The 18,367-nt window shown below is 40.6% G+C and overlaps 1 protein-coding gene across 1 annotated transcript in view; it reads left to right on the top strand.

The window, feature by feature from the left end:
* Positions 1 to 2,917: 2,917 nt before the first annotated feature.
* Positions 2,918 to 18,367, top strand: part of Rgs20 (regulator of G protein signaling 20) — an 89,927-nt gene continuing 74,477 nt past the window's right edge. The window contains exon 1 of the mRNA XM_051197783.1: positions 2,918 to 3,255. Within this exon, the coding sequence (XP_051053740.1) occupies positions 3,088 to 3,255 (168 nt within the window). The 5' untranslated portion in view covers positions 2,918 to 3,087. The remainder of the gene's footprint in view (positions 3,256 to 18,367) is intronic.

Raw genomic sequence — 18,367 nt, 5'->3', positions numbered from 1 at the left:
CTCAAGGTATTTGTTTTCTGTCAATTGTGAATCACTGCCCTTCAGTACTGATGCCCGATATCTGGGTACTGTTGGGTTTTTGTTTGTTTGTTTGTTTTTATAGATATCAAGCTTTTTGTTTGCTTCTGTGTGGAGAGTAAATCAGGCTACTGTCATTTTGTCTTGACCAGAAGTAGAAATCTGAATGTTCTTTTGAAAAGAAATCTAAGGGAAAAGTTTTTGTGTAGGAGAAGGAGAAAGTGACTGTGTACTAGTAACAAACTCCCCAGAAAACTAAAATAAAGTTAACTTAAATATTTTAAAGAGTCAAGAAAATAAGCCTGTTGTATGGAGTACATGCATATAATCTCTGTGCTCTGGGGGTGGAGGCAGGGGGAACCAGAGTCCAAGGTTAGCCTTTGTTACATAGCACATTAAAGGCCACCCTTTGCCTTTAATAAATACAGCTAGCAAAAAAGAAGAAGGAGGAGGAGGAGGAGAAGAAGGAAAGCCTGCTTTATTCCCAGGGAACAACTGACAAATTAGATTCTCATCTAAATATCTAAACATATTCCTCATCTTTGTTCCAGTCCTCAACCAGCCTTCACCCTGCCTTTTCCAGCATCATTCACACCCCACACTTAACAAGATACTGAGATTTTAATACTCCAGCTCCTGCTACTGTTGGAGTCCATGTCATAGTGGGTGCCTTGACAACAACAAACAGATGCAGATGGCCAAGATGTGTGCATCCTAATAAAAACCATGAGGGTAGAGATTTGAAGCCAATACCTGAGAAAGCAAATATGGGAATCCTTTCTTCCTGTAACTTCCATTAATAACTTAGCAGCTGTGGCCTACGGGTTGACTGTGAGTGAACTGAAGTGGGTGACATTAGAAGAGGTGCTCTGTCCGTCCTAATGTCCCTCCTTCTACTCACATGAAGGGTCTTTCCTCAGTCAGCTTGAATTCAAGCCTTGGCCTACTATATCACATAAGAGCATTTTATACACATTGTTATGCATTTGAGCAAAAACTGAATTACTGTTCACTGAGCTTATCTAAGTCCTCGGTGAAAGAGGGGAACAAGGGAAGCAGAAGGACATGGAAAACTCGCAGTTTACAAAGAAGGAGCTTGAGTGACTTTTGAGCTGCAGGCAAGAAAAGTTCAAAAATAGCCGTATGATGGTGAATATTGTCAGTTTGACACGAGAAATACACAGAAGATGACCTTGGCTGCTGGAGAGACGGCTCCGTGATTAAGAACACTGACTGCTCTTCCAGAGGACCTGGGTCAGTTCCCAGAAGAGCTCACAACTATCCGTAACTCCAGTGGCAAAACACCAATACACATAAAACAAATGATGGAGATGATGAACCTCTTGGCATGTCTAAGAGGGAGTTTCTAAATTGGGCTAAATGAGATGGGAAGACATCCTAAATGTGGGTGATACTGTACTATGGTCTGGAGTCCTGAACTAAAGAATAATTCAGCCTCAAGTTCTTTGGACACAGGCAGAATACAGTCAATTCTTTGCTTGCTGATCTTCAGGAATATCCTCAGGCAGCAATTTAGGCCTAGCTGATTCCTACTGTAAGCCTTCAATTCTTCTCTATACTGTCATGTTGCTACTGACACTCATACACTATTTGAGGACACGTCTATGTGTCTCATGCCATAAGACAAAACATAACTTCTACAGCAGAAGGAAAGTAAGTGGGCCAAGAAAGTGATCTATATGTCACAGAAGTCTCCAGAACACTGGGCCGTAGAACTGTGTTCAAGTGATAAGAAGCTCACAAAGGGCAAGTGAGTATGTTGCGAATGCCACAGATCAGGAAAGCCAGGGTGCTTCTGTACAACTCAGGTTACACTTCCAGATACTACTGCCTTGCCCAGGGCTGGCCGAGGAGCTGGTCACTTCAGAGCACAGTGGCACTATGCCTCAGCATCTGCAGACAGGTTAAAACCAAACATCACGAATCATGCTCCTCAGTCAGTTCTCAGAGCTTACAGATCCCAGGATTTTCCTGTTTCAAAGAAGGAAGTTTCTGTTGTGTGGGTTACACATAGAACATCAACGACTTTTCATTAATCTCACATTGTCTATAAATCCATTAATAAAAACAAAATGGTGCCACCTACTCAAATTAACCAATAGTGAACAGGGAGAAGAAAGTACCTGAATGCCAATAAGCTTGTGTACATTTCACCATCAATAAAAGACTAAAGGGCACTATGGCCTGTTACCCCAAAAGGCATGTGTCATGAGCAAACACAAAATGCACGTTTATTTGTACTTCCAACTCATGGGTTCTGTAGCCATGGTTTTAATCAACTACTGGCTGAAAATGTATGCCGTAGGGCTAGAGAGTTGACTTAATTGTTAAGAGTGTTTGGTGCTCTTCCGGAGCACAGAAGTTCAATTCCCAGCACCCACATCAGGTGGCTCACAACCACCAGTACCTCCCACTCTAGGGGAATCAGCTATCTATGGTCACAGTGGGTACATACACAGGTGCATACCCACATACAAACCAACTACACATTCATAATTAAAAACAATAACTGCTAAAAAAAAAAAAAAACTTTCTTTTTCTTCTTCCTTTACTTGAGCTACTTGCATGCCGATGTATCCAAGTTTCACTTTAGGGCATGACTCTCTATCGAGGCTCCTCCCCGTACCGGCACAACCACTGAGCAGCAGCTGCACTGGTTTCATGGAAGCTTTAGTTTCAGAGAGACACAAATGCATGAGGCAAAATCAGAAGGGTGCCCTGAGCAGAGGGGACCTCCCAGGTCCCCTCAGATGGCATTCACCACACATTCCCTTGCCTTGGCTTATAGAGAAGAAAATTTAGTTACTCACCTACAGAGGGCAGTCATGACATACGCACTCTACCTGGAATAAAAAGCTAAGATACATGGATAAGCCACTACTGATCCACATGAAGGATCAGCCTTTTGCTTTGCTCAGTGTAAATTTGCAGAAGCTCCATAGCCTACTCAGACATGGCCCAGCATTAGCCAACAGAAGAACAGAGAGGATCCACTGGTGTTGGTAAAACTAGATGACAAGATCCCCATGAAGCACTTGTTGGGAAAATATGCCCAGCCTTTCCCAAGAAAACCAAGAGATCCCCGAGGAGCATCTTCCCAGGCAGGCTACATGGACACCATTGCTGCCTCTGTCCAGAGCAGAGGGGGATTATAATCTCAGTATTCATCAAGCCACAGAAAATAGAGGAGACTATCAGGCTGTGACTGCTGTCAAGGTAAGGTGATCTTCACAATCCCCACGGATGTTGGCAGGGAAAAGTTCAATCCATAAAGAATATAAAGCCACCAGCCAGTTTCAGTATCGTTCACAGTAGATTAGTGGAGATTAAACAAGAATATTTTTGAAACAATCTACAGGAAACCTAAAAACTTGAAAATCACCTGGTGTCCAGTTTTCTCCATCCCAAACAGCTTTCCTTTGCCATTCCTTTCTTGTTTTTTGTTTTATTTAATGATTTGTGGTGTTTACTTTTGTGCTTTTACGCTTGAGTCTGAAGGCATGGCCTCTGCCATGCTAAGCTGGGGCTCGGCCACTGAGCCACATGGCCACAGCTTTGGCTGTTGGTTTGCTTTTAGGAGACAGCGTTTTTAAAAGCAGAAGACCTATACTTAGCTTGTAAAGCTATTGCTATTAGCTCTTGCATATTTTTCTCTGCTATAAATACTATATGTCAGACAATTGTGAAAGAAAAATAGAGGTTTCTTTCTAAAAACATTGCTACAGAATAATGATACATTTCTATAGGGCTATGAATATTAAAGAATGAAGAGGTGCTGTTTTTAAAAATGTATGGCTTCCTAAAGTGAGTTTCCTAAGTTTCTGCCATTCGGCTGTTTTACTGTCTAGAGTGACGGTTCTCCTATTCAGTGCCATATGTTACTCTGCAGAATGTACAGTGTAAGACTGCAAATCCTCTTAACTATTTATAGAAGTATCTCTTAAAGGTTACTGGTGTGGAGAGGAATGGGCATGTGTCAATGCTGAAGAAATAACTGACAGAGCTCAGGAATAAATGACGCAAACCCAGACCACAAAAAAACCTGTCCAAATATGTGAGGGAGCACTGGAAAACTCAGCTGTCTATCAGTCATGGTTCATATCCCCATCATTATGTGTCAGACTCTGCACTTAATTCTCTGCATCATTCCTCTGATGTTACTTTAACTAGTTAACACAAACAGAAGAAAAATGAAAAGAAAAATCAATTCATTGTGAGTCTTTTCCTGTAGAAATAATTTTCTTTTCTGATGTAGGTTACCAGTATAAATTTCTGGCATTCCTATCATCAGCATCATCAACTCAGCACAAGGGTTTTTTGTCATTTTTGGTGTTCTCAGATAGGATTTCACTATGTAGTGAAAACTGGCCTCAAACTCAAAATCCTTCAGCATCAGTATCCTGTCATTAAAAACTTGCACCCGCAACTGGCTAAGCAATGTCACTAAATTGAAACTAAAATGAAAGTATATCATGGGTAGTAATTCTTTTCAATAAATATTTGATCAATTCTTTGAGAATTTCATGTAATATATATTTTGACCAAATTAAACACAAACTCCTCTACTTAACTCCTCCCAGATCTATGCCCAGCCCCAATTTTGTGACTTTTATGTCTGTCTTCTTTTCCCTTTATTTAATAGCCCTCCAACTAGGAGTTCTTCATTAGCAAGTATCTAAAAGTTAACAACATTCAGAGTTCGAGACCAGCCTGGTCTACAGAGTGAGTTCCAGGATAGCCAGGACTACACAGAGAAACCCTGTCTCAAAAAACAAACAAACAAAAAAGTAAACAATATTCAAAAGAGATTTCTACAACTAAAGATTGGATGATACTCTGAAAAAATAGCAAAGCATCTTTAATTACCAACCAATGAGAACATACATTCACAGTGTACAGAAGAACATCCCCCACCCCCAGCTTCCCACCATGATGATCATGAACTAACCCTCTGTCTTAGTTAGGGTTTCTATTGCTGTGAAGAGACACAGCAGCTCTCACAGAGCAAACATTTGATTGGGGTGGCTCACTTACAGTTTCAGAGGTTCAGTCCATTGTCATCCTGATGGGGATCATGGAGGCATGCAGGCAGATGTAGTGTTGTAGTAGCTGAAAGACCTACATCTTGCAGGTGACAGGGAGTCAACTGACTGTGACACTGAGCGGCGTTTAAGCAAAAGCCCACCCCCACAGTGACACACTTCCACCAAGGCCATACACACTCCAACAAAGCCACATATCTAGAAAACTGAACCTGAGGGCCAGAGAAATGGCTCAGAGGTTAAAAGCACTGGCTGCTCTTCCAGACATCCTGAGTTCAATTCCAGGCAACCACATGGTGGCTCACAACCATCTGTAATGAGGTCTGATGCCCTCTTCTGGCCTGAAGGCATACATGCAGACAGAACACTGTACATAATAAATAAATAAATCTTTTTTAAAAAAGAAAAGAACATACCTCTTCCTGTACTTTACTACTAGGCATGCGTTCATACACATCTTGTGCAATTCTACAGCAGCTTTATTTGCAATACTCCCCAAATCCTTTAAAAATGAATGAGGGAACAGACTGTGACACATCAGTATATCACATCTTTGAATATTGTGAGGAAGCCAGAATGAAGCAACTTTCTTTTTTTTTAACTTTAAACACAAGTTTATTACACAAAGGTTGATGCACAATTGGAGGCTTTTCTACTTTGTACACAATTAATCTCACTCTCCACAGAAAGGCTGATTCTGAACTTCTCATCTGATGACACAAGAAGAGTAGAAATGCCTCTGTGACTTAAGCTGAAAGCAAGACACTGGTATATGACAATGGCACTCAGTATCAAGAATGTACAAACATCTTTATTTAAAAATATAAAATACAAATGATATGACAGAGTTTGAAGACTCCTCGTGGAAGGCCTCACCCTCCCTGGGAAGCAGAAAGGGGATGGGATGGGGGTTGGTGGGGGCAACAGGGGAGGACAGGAGGGTGTGGGAACTGGGATTGATATGTAAAACAAGCTTGTTTCTAATTTAAATAAAAATTATATATATATATATATGTATATATATATATATATATAATCTGTAGGTATGAACAATGGCAGCAATAAACCATTATATATTGCCAATGAAAACCATTAACTGATGGTTCCAGTGATCAGTCAGCCAACCTTCTCTCCAGTCATTCTCTTCAGGAGACTTCTCTGATGTTATCAGTGAGGAATCTCCCTTAAGCTTCCCATCACAGTTCATTGCTAAGGGCAAAGCACTATTCTAGGAATTGAACATGCCACCTCCCATACCCCCTCCCATTCCACCCATGCCAGGGTCCTTCTATTCTGTAAAAATTTCTGTCACTACAACTTCTACTGCAGTTAGCCAGGAGGCCATCCCAGCAGCAGCCAGTAAAGCAGTTCCTACAACCTTTGTTAGATCAATGATTCCCTTTTCTACAGTATTCACAAAATCTCCAAGCATAGCATCAAACCCAACTTTTATCAACAATCAAACACCTTCAACACTTGCATTCTCAGCAACAGTTACTGAAGGAATTTTGAATGCTTCTTGAATAATTTCTATACCTATTTTCTGATCTTTATTTGGGATACACCAAAACAGAGAGCAATCCACTCCTAGAACAAAGCCTCCTTCAACAGCTGCTCTCGTGGCATTGAGGGCATCTATAACTACCTTTCTTCTCATTCCCTTCAACATCACTTATCCATCCAAACTTCAGCACAACAGCCTTATGTTCAAGCTGGTTCTTCCTATTGTCCCCAACCCCAGGAGCTTTGACTGCTACTGCCTGAAGATCAACTTTTAGCCTGCTCAAAGCCACTGTGCTTAGAGTTTCTGCATCATCATCTTCAGCAATTATGACCAAGGGCTTCTGGTGAGCACTGGCAATTTCAAGAGCTGGTACGATGGACTAGACACTAGAATTTTCTTTTCACTCACAGAACATAGCATCTTAGAATTCCACATTTTTACATTTTGGAATGTTAATAAAATATTGGGAAATATATCTTCTATCAAACGTCATTCCTTCAATAATTTCCAATTTATCATTCAGGGTTTTTCATACTTTTCTGTGATGATGCCCTTTCTTTCAACCATTTTCATTGCATCAGAAATGTGTCTAATGTCTTTGTCTCCAATTGTAGAATCCCAAGAAATTTCTTCAGTGGTTGTCACAGGTTCAGGCTATTTTTTTTTAAGTTCAGCAATTTTATAGCATCAACAGCCAACATCACACCTCTCTGATCTCCTGCCTAGCTAGCACCTTTACTGATCTTCTCAAAGTCCTCCTTGGCAATAGAACAGGCCAAATCAGGAGCAATGGTAGTACCATGCCCAGCTTCTTCATTTGTGCTATTGGCAACACCTTGAGCAAGTTTAGCATCAGTGATTTTGTATCTAGTCTTTAAATCAATTGACTTTCCAACAGTCACCCCATCCTTTGTTACTGTGGTACTTCCCCGACTCTGTTCAGTAATCACTGTTCTTCCCCCATGGGTAACAGCTACAGCACTGGCTGAAAGGTCTACACATTAAAGAATGAAGGCTCAGGGATCCACAACAAATTTTACATGTTTGGCATAGGGCCAGGTGAGATGAGGAGCCAGTGCCCAGGACACTGGTCTCATCTGGAAAAAGATGATTGGTACTGGAAGTGTTTCTTGGGGACTGCAGCAGGAGTACAGGAGGCTGTCAGTGGCGAGTGAGGGGAGGAAGCAACACCTGATACAATGTATTACAAGTCATACAGAAATCAAGGCAATGCTAAACAACAAGAAGTTAATTCCCAAAGATCGTACCATATTATTCCATTTACATACCATTCTTGAAACAAAATCATAGAAATGGAGAAGACGGTAGATGTTGCCCAAGATTAGAGATGAAGGGCAAGTGGTGGGTAGGGTATAGCTAGAAAAAATGAAGAATGGTTTAGTGGGAGCCTCGTAGTGACAAATCTTGAGTGTCGTGGCTGGTCTACAAATCTAGCATTCGATAAAACCTCACATAACTACATGTACATATTCAAAAACACACAAGTGCATATAATACGTGGAAAATCTGAGTAGCCACTATGAATTGTGCCCATGTGAATTTCCTGGTTTTGATATTGAACTGTAGTTGTGCATTCTTCATAAGGATAAACTGAGTAACAACAATGCATTTTTTAAATAGCAATTTCCTGCACATTTATACTGATTGCAGGATAAAAGGTTAAAAAATAAATCCCACAGACAAGTTAGGTTGATGTTACCAACATGCTAATTGCTTATATTTATCATTGTGGCTTTTCTGGTTATTCCTTTCATTTGAATCCTTGCCCAACTTCATTAAGTCAGTAGATTGAGGCTGTCAGACCAGGTTTAAAAGTTAAAAAACAAGTTTGGAAATACTGTCGGTTACATATGGGAAATCAGGAGTCTGATGAGTGGTGACATGAACCTGGGTTTTTTGACTGATTTCAGTGCTAAACTGATGGTTGTCAAAAGCAATGCAGAAAGTAAATGGGTGCAAGCATGAAACTATGCATTAGAACCCCTAATATACACCTAAAAGCTGAACATGGTTCCATATGCCTGTAACCTCATCATTAGCTGACAAAGATGGGCAGACCCCAGGAATTCACTGCTCAGCCAGCCTATCTGAAACTGACGAGTTTCTCGTTCAGTGATAGACCCTGTCTCAAGGGAATGGAATAGATGGCAATTGATGTCCTTCTCTGACCTCCACATCACATGTAGAGGGGTCCGTACAGGAGCAGGAACAGCTCACACACAGCAGCATCACCAGAACCCTACTCCAGCATGAATGACAGCTTGTGAAGTCTGGACCTCTTCCAGCTTACTGAAGGACTTGCAGGCAACTCAACAGATTGGGGGGGTGTTTCCCTCAGGCAGCTTAACTGGTCTCTGAGCATCGACCCTGCTCCTCTTGCTGTTTATATACCCTTAAATTGGGAAGGCCTTAGTATGGCTGGTAAATTTCAGGTATCTCCTAGGACTTCTGAATTTTATCTTCCAGAATCTTAATGAGGCTCCCTTTAGAATTTACAGGAACATTTCTGTTTCTTTCTTTCCTTTCCTTTTCTCTTCCATCTCTCCTATGTCCCTCTCCCCCACTCTCCCTTCTCCTCCTCCTTTTAAACAGGTTCTTACTGTGTAGTCCTTGGTGCCCTAAAACTCACTGTGTAGATAAGGATGGCCTGGAAGTCGTAGAAATTTGTCCGCTTCTGTTTACTGAGTATTGTAATCAAAAGGTGTAGGGTACCATGCCTGGCCAACTGCCAAGACTCTACAGCCTCAGAGGAAAATGCTAAGCAACTGTGAAGCCAGCACTTGATAGAGGTGGAGAGGTAAGAGCTCAAGACCACCCTTGACTACATAACAAGCTCAAGACCCTGTTTCAAAAGAAGAAAAGTGAAGAGATCTTATGCTTTTGAATACAGCATTCTCATGTTTTTGGTTGTGAGCCTAGCCTTTAATGGCTGAGCCATCTCTCCAGCCCTGAATACAACATTCTCAATGAATCTTTCTCCATGAATTAATTACAAGTTTTCTAACAGGGCACTACCTCCCAAGACCACAAGTAGGTAAGATGAAGCACGTTAATAACCTTGTTGATTCAACAGTTTAACATGTGTTTACACATAAAAATATCATCCTGCACCTCATGATTACATAAAATTGATATAGTTTAAGTAAAAAAAAAACTAAAATAGAAAACAGAGTAAAGGATAAGACATATTAAGCAAAAATAAAGTCAAATAATACTTTTGTTCATCCTAAAAAATTTTTTGTCATATCTCTGAGACTTTTGCTCCACAGCTATCTAGACAATTCTTTAAGTTGGTGTGATATCTAATACATCAGCCAATGCTTTGCAGTGATAATGAAAACAGTGATCAATTCAAAAGTGATTGGCAAATGACAACCTTCTCAATGTCTCATAAAGTGATTTTGTCATGAATCACGAAGATATTTCACCTTTACTGACAAACAGCACGTGCCAGATGTTGAATCGTTGAGTTAGCTTGCTGCTATAGTGTGGGTGTATTCCCCAAACCACGTGTCGGAGGCTTGATCCCTGGGGTGACACTGTTAGGACATGGGGCTTAAGCAGAAGTGATTGATCATGAAGGTGTAGCCATCACAGTCAATGTCCTTGTCACAGGAGCGAGTTAATTATCACAAGAGAGGCTTGTTACAATAGTACCTGTGACTCTCCTCCTCTCTTGCCAGCTTGCTCTCTCCTTTTTGCATCTTTTACCATAACACAGCACAGCACACCAGATGACGGGGCCACAGCCTTGAACTTACTGGTTTCTGAGATCATGAGCCAAAATAAACTCCCTTTCTTTTTAAAATATCTAGTCCACAGTACTCTGTGTTAGCAGTAGATGTGTAATAAGTAGCCCGATTCAGGCAGCTTGTCTGTGTCAGCCAAGGAGGCCATACTGTGCTACAGTAGCAAACATGACATAAACTATCACAGGGAGGTAAGAACCATGGCCTCACTCAGGTATTCCATGATCAGAACTAGGCCCTTAGCCAATCTAATTGTAGAATCGGCTGGAAATGTAGAGAAGACCAAGGTACAGTAAACATTAATACATACACAAACATGCACCGCACCCTCCAGTGAAATCATAATCTGAGCATCTATAAATCCCATTTGAAATTCTGATTGGGACACTGTGAGGGTTAATCTTCACTATCTGTTTGACTAGACTTAGAATCACCAAAGAGACACATCTTTGTGCTTGTCTGAGAGGGTTTCTGGACAGGACCAACTGATTGTGAGTGGTGTCATCCCATGGGCTGAGTTGCCAAACACAAGAAGAAAGAACAAGGAAAAAGCTAGCTGAATGCCAGCATGGCCTTTTCACTGTGTCCTGATCCCCTCAGATATAAGAAGGAGTCTCATGCCCTTGCTACTACAGCTAGGGAAGGCTTCATAAAACCATGAACCCAAAAAGAAACCTGGAAATACAGTTCAGTAGTAGAGTACTTGTCTAGAGACCTTTAGGTTCAGTCTTGCGATAAAATCAATGTAAACACCTTAGAAAACTCATGGTGTGATACAGGTAAATTTTTACTGGGAATTTCATGAATAAATTTTATATAGGTTACAGAAAAGCCATTCCATCTCATTCAGTGAATAAACATAATTCAGATCAAATTTAAACCACTCAGGAATTTCTTTTCAAAACTTCCACAGAATAGTTCATTTTAGGGGAATAGTGAGTCAGGCTCTCCTGTAGCCCAGTCTGGCCTCAAATTCTCTATGTCATTGAAAATAACCTTGAATAACTGATCATTCTGCCTCCATTTCTTAAGTGCTAGGATGCTAGATATATGCCATATTCTATCTGCAAGATGATTTTTATAGCAACTTTACTAAAATGACGGGAAAGGGAATTTTTAAGGTTAAGCAAATATGTTGCCAAATAATAGACACATGGAACTCAAATCGTAGACAGTATTATTGATTTAACTTGGCATTGCTTTATAGCAAACAATACTTTTCCATAGAATATATTTTTCTTATATTATTTTGAATTTGTAACAATAAAAATTTCCAGCATTCATTTTCTAGAGACAGATCCATCGAAATAAAAACTGCAAATGAACTAGAATCATGGATATATAATCTATAAATATTCTTAATTACCTGTTTAAAATGCATATGAATGGCAAGACAGAGTGATGCACAACTTCAGTCCTGCTGTTTAGGAGGCAAAGGCAGAAGCAGGTGGATCTCTGGGATTTTATGGCCACCCTGGTCTTTATAGGGAGTTTCAGGACAGTGAGGGCTACACAATGAAACCTTGTCTCAAAAATAAAATAAAATAAAAGGTATTAGGATATAAAAAATAAAACTTCAACTGCTCCACCCAGTGTTCTTACCTCAGATCCCCAAGAGAAAAAATCTTGTCCAGAGGGGGTGGTTTCTAGTCCTGGGTCAATTATTGATTCAAATTCTATACATTTTGGGTACCTTAAAATTGTTTTGCTCATATCCTACCAAGTCCTGCCTTGGTGTTTGATTTCTTGTATTTTGACTCTATTGTTCATAAGCTCTATAATCATAACTAAAAGAAAAATTCACATGCCTTCCTTGTCTACACTGTATTTAGCAAAGAATGTGTGGATGGGTCTAGAGTCATAGACCATCCCCTCCTTATAGGACATGCATGGGTTATGGGGTTTTGTGTAAGTCTTTCTGTTCTCTTTTGACAAGAGAGGTAGGCAGATCCAGCAGGATATCTCAACACCCAGGAACATAGATACATAGAGAGCAACTTGGAGTTTGGAGTTATTTTCAGCCCTTCCATAGAACCAAATCTCAGTTGCACCTTCAGAAGCAAGGAAAGTTGGCATCAGACACTGATCTTTTCTTTCATTGGTCATATTTTACTTAGCTGTTCTTATACATTGTCACAGTCTTTGCACTTTACTAATAATGTCCATCACTGGCTTCTGTTGATGACAAATTCTATTGGTGAGGCTGTGTCCCCTCTCTACTTCTCAAGGTCCTCACTTTCTAAGCAGTCTTGGTCAAAAGCCAAGTTACAACTTTGCCTTGGACTAAAACCCCAAGCATTGGAGGAAAAACAACACAGTAAACTTTAAAGATGCAGACTCTTCAACTGTTCTTAGAGAACCTGCACCTGTGTGTCCCAAGTCCCATGAGTTCCTGAGAACCTGTAGAAGCCAATATGCTTGGTTTGTAACCAGTTTATATCCAGAAACTGCTGAGTTTATTATCTCTATCTACAAGTGGGTCTCATGCTTACTGAGCACATAGTAGGAACCAAATCAATGCTGATTGATCAATATATTAGTAGATTAAAACATGTTTCCCTGCTTCAACCCCACTGTGGTGCATAGTTTTGTTATTTATTGACTTCTTCAAATTAAAATTGCTTTAAAAAAACTTCTTTCAGACACTCATGTGCCCTGAAAGAAGTTGATGTTAGTTATGAAATCTGAATAGCTCCCAAAAGATGTCATTTCAAAACAGTGTCAATCTCCAACTTCACCAAAAAAAAAAAAAAAAAAAAAAAAAAAACAACTCTTTAAAATGCTAAGCAAAGCAGTCTATTTCAGTCACATCCAACTCAAAGAAATCAATGACTGCTTACAAAATTTTCCAGCATTCAGGCCAGAAAAGGAAGAAAAGCAGAGAATAACAGGCATCTACACAGCCAAGCAAGGCTCCACAGAGCTCACTTCATTGGAAACCACTGGAAAAACTACAAAGCTCATGCATCCTTTCTGAGCCCTGCCTCAAATTGCCCACTTGGAACACAAGAATATCTTCTCTTGTTCTTTCCACCTTGTTTGTTGATTTTTCTGGATCTACCAGCATGAAATTGGAAGATCTGGGACTGTGGGGACAAGTAGGTGTTCCCTTTGGCCTCAGACCTTTTCTGAATACCCATTATGATAAACCTCTTACCTGTGAGGTTTGCCCATGCAACTGTGACAGTTTCTATCCAATATGCTGCAACTAAGAAAAAAAAAGATGAAATGCAGTGCTTTAAAACATATCTACTAAAGGATTACATGCCTGTAATCCAAGCCCTCTTGATGCTGAAACAGGACAGTGAGTGTGTGAGTGTGAGGCCAGTCTGTGGTTACATGTTGATACGGCTCACATGTTCTGATTCTAAATAAAAAGCTTCACCTTTGACCTTTCCCTTTTCACTAGCTTCCTTCCTTCCTTCTTTCCTTCCTCCTCCTCCCCACCAGCCCCCCCCCGTATTATTCAAATGGCTCAATTAGTGAAGTATTTGACATGAGGCCCTGAGCATTCATGCCCAACTCCTATGTAAAGCAAAGACAAAGTGGGCCTCTTGGACCACTCCTGTAATCCCAGTATTGAGGAAGTGGAGAGGAGAGAATCTCTAGGACTCGCTGATCAGTCAGTCTGGCCAATTGGTGAGCTCCAGATTCAGTGAGATACTCTCTCTCAGAAATAAGGTAGAGAAACTACTGGGGAAAACACTCAATTCAAACAAACAAGACGATTTCTTTTCTTTTTTTTAATTATTTTTTCTTATTTTACATATTGATCCCAGTTCCCTCTCCTTCACTCCTTCCCATGCCCCCCTGCCCTCTACCATCCCATTTCACACACCCACCACTCCACAAGGAGGGTGAGGCCTTCCAGGAGGGATCAACAAAATCTGTCAAGTCATTTGGAGTAGGGTCTAGGCCCTCCCTCCTGCCTCTGGTTAAGGGAGTATCCCTCCATGGGGAATGAGCTCCCAAAGTCCTTTCACCAGGGATACATCCTGATTCCACTGTCAGAGGTCCCTTAGTCTGTCCAGGCCTTCTAACTGAGACCCATGTTCAGGGGGACTGAGTCGGTCCAATGCCAGTTTCGCAGCTATCAGTCTGGGGGTCCATTAGCTCCCCCTTGTTCAGGTCAGCTGTCTCTGTGGGTTTCTGTAGCTTAGTCTTGCTCCCATTTTCTTATTACTCCTCCCTCTCTGCAACTGGATTCCAGGAGTTCAGCTCAGAAACAAGAAATTTCAAACATCTCTTAGCATAATGGAACTTTATCTGCCCATTATACTAGCCAACAATTATCAACTTCTTATCATAACATTTCTAAGCTCAATCAGTTAACAAATATTCAATACATAAACAGTTCATTCTACTGTTATTTAAGTTTTTAAGACATGAGGCTGAATTAGCAAAATCTTAGCACTGTTAGAACTTATAATCCAATTGGGAAACTGAGCTCTAACACACAACAGTTAATGCTGTGGTAAGACAAAGCCCAGAAGACAGCTAACCAATCCAGGAGCACTTCCCTGAAGGAAATGAACTAAGCTAATAGGAAAGAGCCCAGAGAAAGGTGATGATGAGTAGACTTCTCAGTCCAGGAGAAGGAACAGAGAAATTCCCGGGAGTGAGAACAGACAAAATTTAGGAACTGAAGGAGTATTAACCAGACTGGAGTTTCACATTCAAAGGAGCAGTGAAAGAAAAAATGGCTCCAAATCAAGCCACTACAGCTCTTGCATGCCACAAAACACTTAGCTAACTTGATCTTAGAAAGAAACAAGAGTTGGGAGTCACAGGATGATTAAAGAAGATAATAGCAAAAAGATCACCATGGGTAGCCGTGGGAAGGGCGAGGATGGACAGCAATGCTGTTAGGCCAGAACCAGGGACCAGCAAGAAGGCTACCGTGATTCCAGCAGAAGGTCTGCAGAAGTCCTAGAGGAGGCGTTCTGCGGAACATGCCCAAGGAGGCAGGTTGGCCTTAAGGGTTCTGTTCCACTTCTCCAAACAAGGCCTAGGCTTTGGGGTATGAGTGTGTTTGGGGTATGGAGAATGGCATGGTGGGAAATGAGTGCTGTGTTGAACCTCAAAATTGAGCTGGTTAGAAGTCATCCTTCCTGAGTGCTTTGTTATTTGGAAGAGGAAACCAATATGTCTGTCTTAGACAGGGTTTCTGTTACTGTGTCAGGAGGAAAGGGCTTCTATCACCAATGGGAGCCGGGTTACATACCTAGAGGTAGTGTGGTCCAGATGAGAAAGTTACCGACTACCAAGCCAAATCATAGTCCTTTATTTGATCCAGATACTGAGAGCAGGCTCTTGCCTCAAAGAAACTGAGCACGGAATCTCAGGGGTACCGTGTTTATAAAAGCAGAAACCACAGTGGCTAGGGAAACCTGGCAACATTTGTTTTGACTGTACATTCAGCAGATACTTTGGGTTAGGGATCTGGGCTATGGAAATTCCCAAATACATTGCCTGGGTGGATGTAACCATTCCTGGGTTTAAGGGCTAAAAGGTGCCTGAGCAGACACAAAATGGAATAAGATCAGAACATTACCTCAGGCACTTTAGAAGCAGGGACTGAATCAGAGGCTGTGGAGGAACAGTGCTTACTGCCTACCTCATCAGGGCAGAAGCCTAGATTCTTGTACACCTCAAGATCAAATCCATGAATCATAAGTGAAGAGAAAGGAGAGGAAACCCAGGTCAAAGACACAGAAAATATTTTTAACAAAATTGTAGGGGAAAATGTGTTCCCTGATTTAAAGGCATGCCTGTGAAGGTACAAGAAGGATACAGAAACTGGAATGGTGGTGGTGCATGCCTTTACTCCTAGTGATCAGAAGGCTGGAGCAGGTGGGTCCCTGTGAGTTCTAGGCCAGCCTTGGCCATAGAGTTGGTTCCAGAATAGCCAGGGCTATGCAGAGAAACTCTGTCTCAAAAAAACAAAGATGGAAGAAAAGGAGGAAGAGGAGAAAAGAAGAATACAGAACATCAAATAGACAATACCAGAAAAGAAATTCCCCCATCATATAAGAATCAAAACACAGGCTAGAGAGATGACGTAACAGTTAAGATCACATGACTGTTCTTCAGGAGGACCCAGATTCAATTCCCAGTACCCACATGGTAGCCAACAACTATAATTCCAAGATCTGATACCCTCACATGGACAATCATACAGATAAACACCAATGTACATAAAATAAAAATAAAAATTATAAAAAAGAATCATAACACTACATGTACAGAACAGAGGATTTAAAAACCACACATACACACAAAGAAATTATATGTAAAGGCATTGCTGTGGAACAATCCTTTTCTACACTATGAATATGTATTACTCTTTGCTTAATAAAAAGCTGACAGGCCAGTAAGTGGGCAGGGAGTTAGGCAGGAAAGTCAAACTGAAAAGGATGGGAAGAAGGAGGCAGAGGCAGATCACTGGAGTTCAAGGCCAGCCTTGTCTACAGAGTGAGTTCCAGGGCTGTTACACAGAGAAACCCTGTGAAGACAGTTTCTGTTCCCCCTGGTCCCACAGCCATTTAGTTCCAAATAAACACACAAAGGCTTATATTAATCATAAATTGTTTGACTGATGGCTCAGGCTTCTTATTGGCTAGCTCTCTGTCAATTATTAACTCTTTCTATTGAACTATGTATTGCTATCAGGCTGTGACCTGCCCATAATGCTCTAGCATGTACAGGCAGCTACAGGGCATCTCCCTGGCAGCTCCTCTCCGCCTTCCTCTTCCCAGCATTCTTTTAGTCTGGTAGTCCCTCCTATACTTCCTGCCTGGCTAAAGGAAAATCAGCATTTATTCACCAACCAATAAGAGAAACATATATTCACAGCATGCAGAAGAACATCCCCCATCAATCTGTCTCAAAACAACAACAAAAATTACAAACCAAATCCAAGAATACATCAAAGTGATTATCTACCATAATCAAGTAGGCATCATCTCAGGGAGGCAGGGATAGTTCAACATAAGTACATCAATAAATTTAATTCAATAATAAACTGAAAGACAAAAAACAAATGACCAGATGTAGAAAAGGTTTTTGACAAAACCCAACATCCTTTCATGATAAAAGTCATGAAAAGAATAGAATAGGATACCTCAACATAATAAAGGCAACTTACAGCAACATCAACCTAAATGGAAAGAAACCCTAAGCATTTACACTAAAACCAAGAACAAGTCAAAGATATCTACTCTCTCCATACCTATTTACAGTCATTTCAATAAGACAACTGAAAGAAATCAAGGAGAATCAAATAGGAGAGGAAAAAGTCAAAGTACCTTTATTTGTAGATGATACGATTTTATACATATAGAAGACCCTAAAAATTATACCAAGAAACATGGTAAGCACTTTCAGCAAAGTAGCAAGATACAATATTAATGTACAAAAATAAGTAGCCTTCCTCCCCCAAACAACAAGCATACTGAAAAATACACCAGGAAAATAGTACCTTTCACAGTAGCATCAAAACCAAAACAAGTACACCAATAAAAATATAGGATAGCTCCAGCCCATCAAGTGAAAAACTTATGTAAGTAAAAACTCTAAGATGTTGAAAAAGAAATTGAAGAAGGTACCAGAAAAAGTATTCACATACTCATGAATTGGTACAATTAATACAGTGAAAATGGCCATCCTACCAAGAGCAGTTTACAGATTCAGTGCAATCCCTATCAAAATCCCAACAGAATTCTTCACGGAAATTGAAAAGAAAATCTTCAACTTCATATGAAAACACAAAAACATCCAGGATAGCTAAAAACCATCTAATTTATACACCTATGATCACCTGAGTTTTGACAAAGAAGTCAAGACTGGAGAAGAGACAGCATCTTCAACAAATGATACAGGTCAAACTAGACAGCTGCCTGTAGAAGAATGTAAATAGAACCATATTTCTCAACCCACACAAAACTCAACTCCAAATGACTCAAGAACCTCAACTTCAGACCACAAATCCTGAACCTGAAAAAAGAGAAGAT

This window comes from Phodopus roborovskii, unplaced genomic scaffold, assembly GCF_943737965.1.
Source record: "Phodopus roborovskii unplaced genomic scaffold, PHOROB, whole genome shotgun sequence".
NCBI classification, from domain to species: Eukaryota; Metazoa; Chordata; class Mammalia; order Rodentia; family Cricetidae; genus Phodopus; species Phodopus roborovskii.
This window is presented reverse-complemented; position numbering and strand designations above follow the sequence as displayed.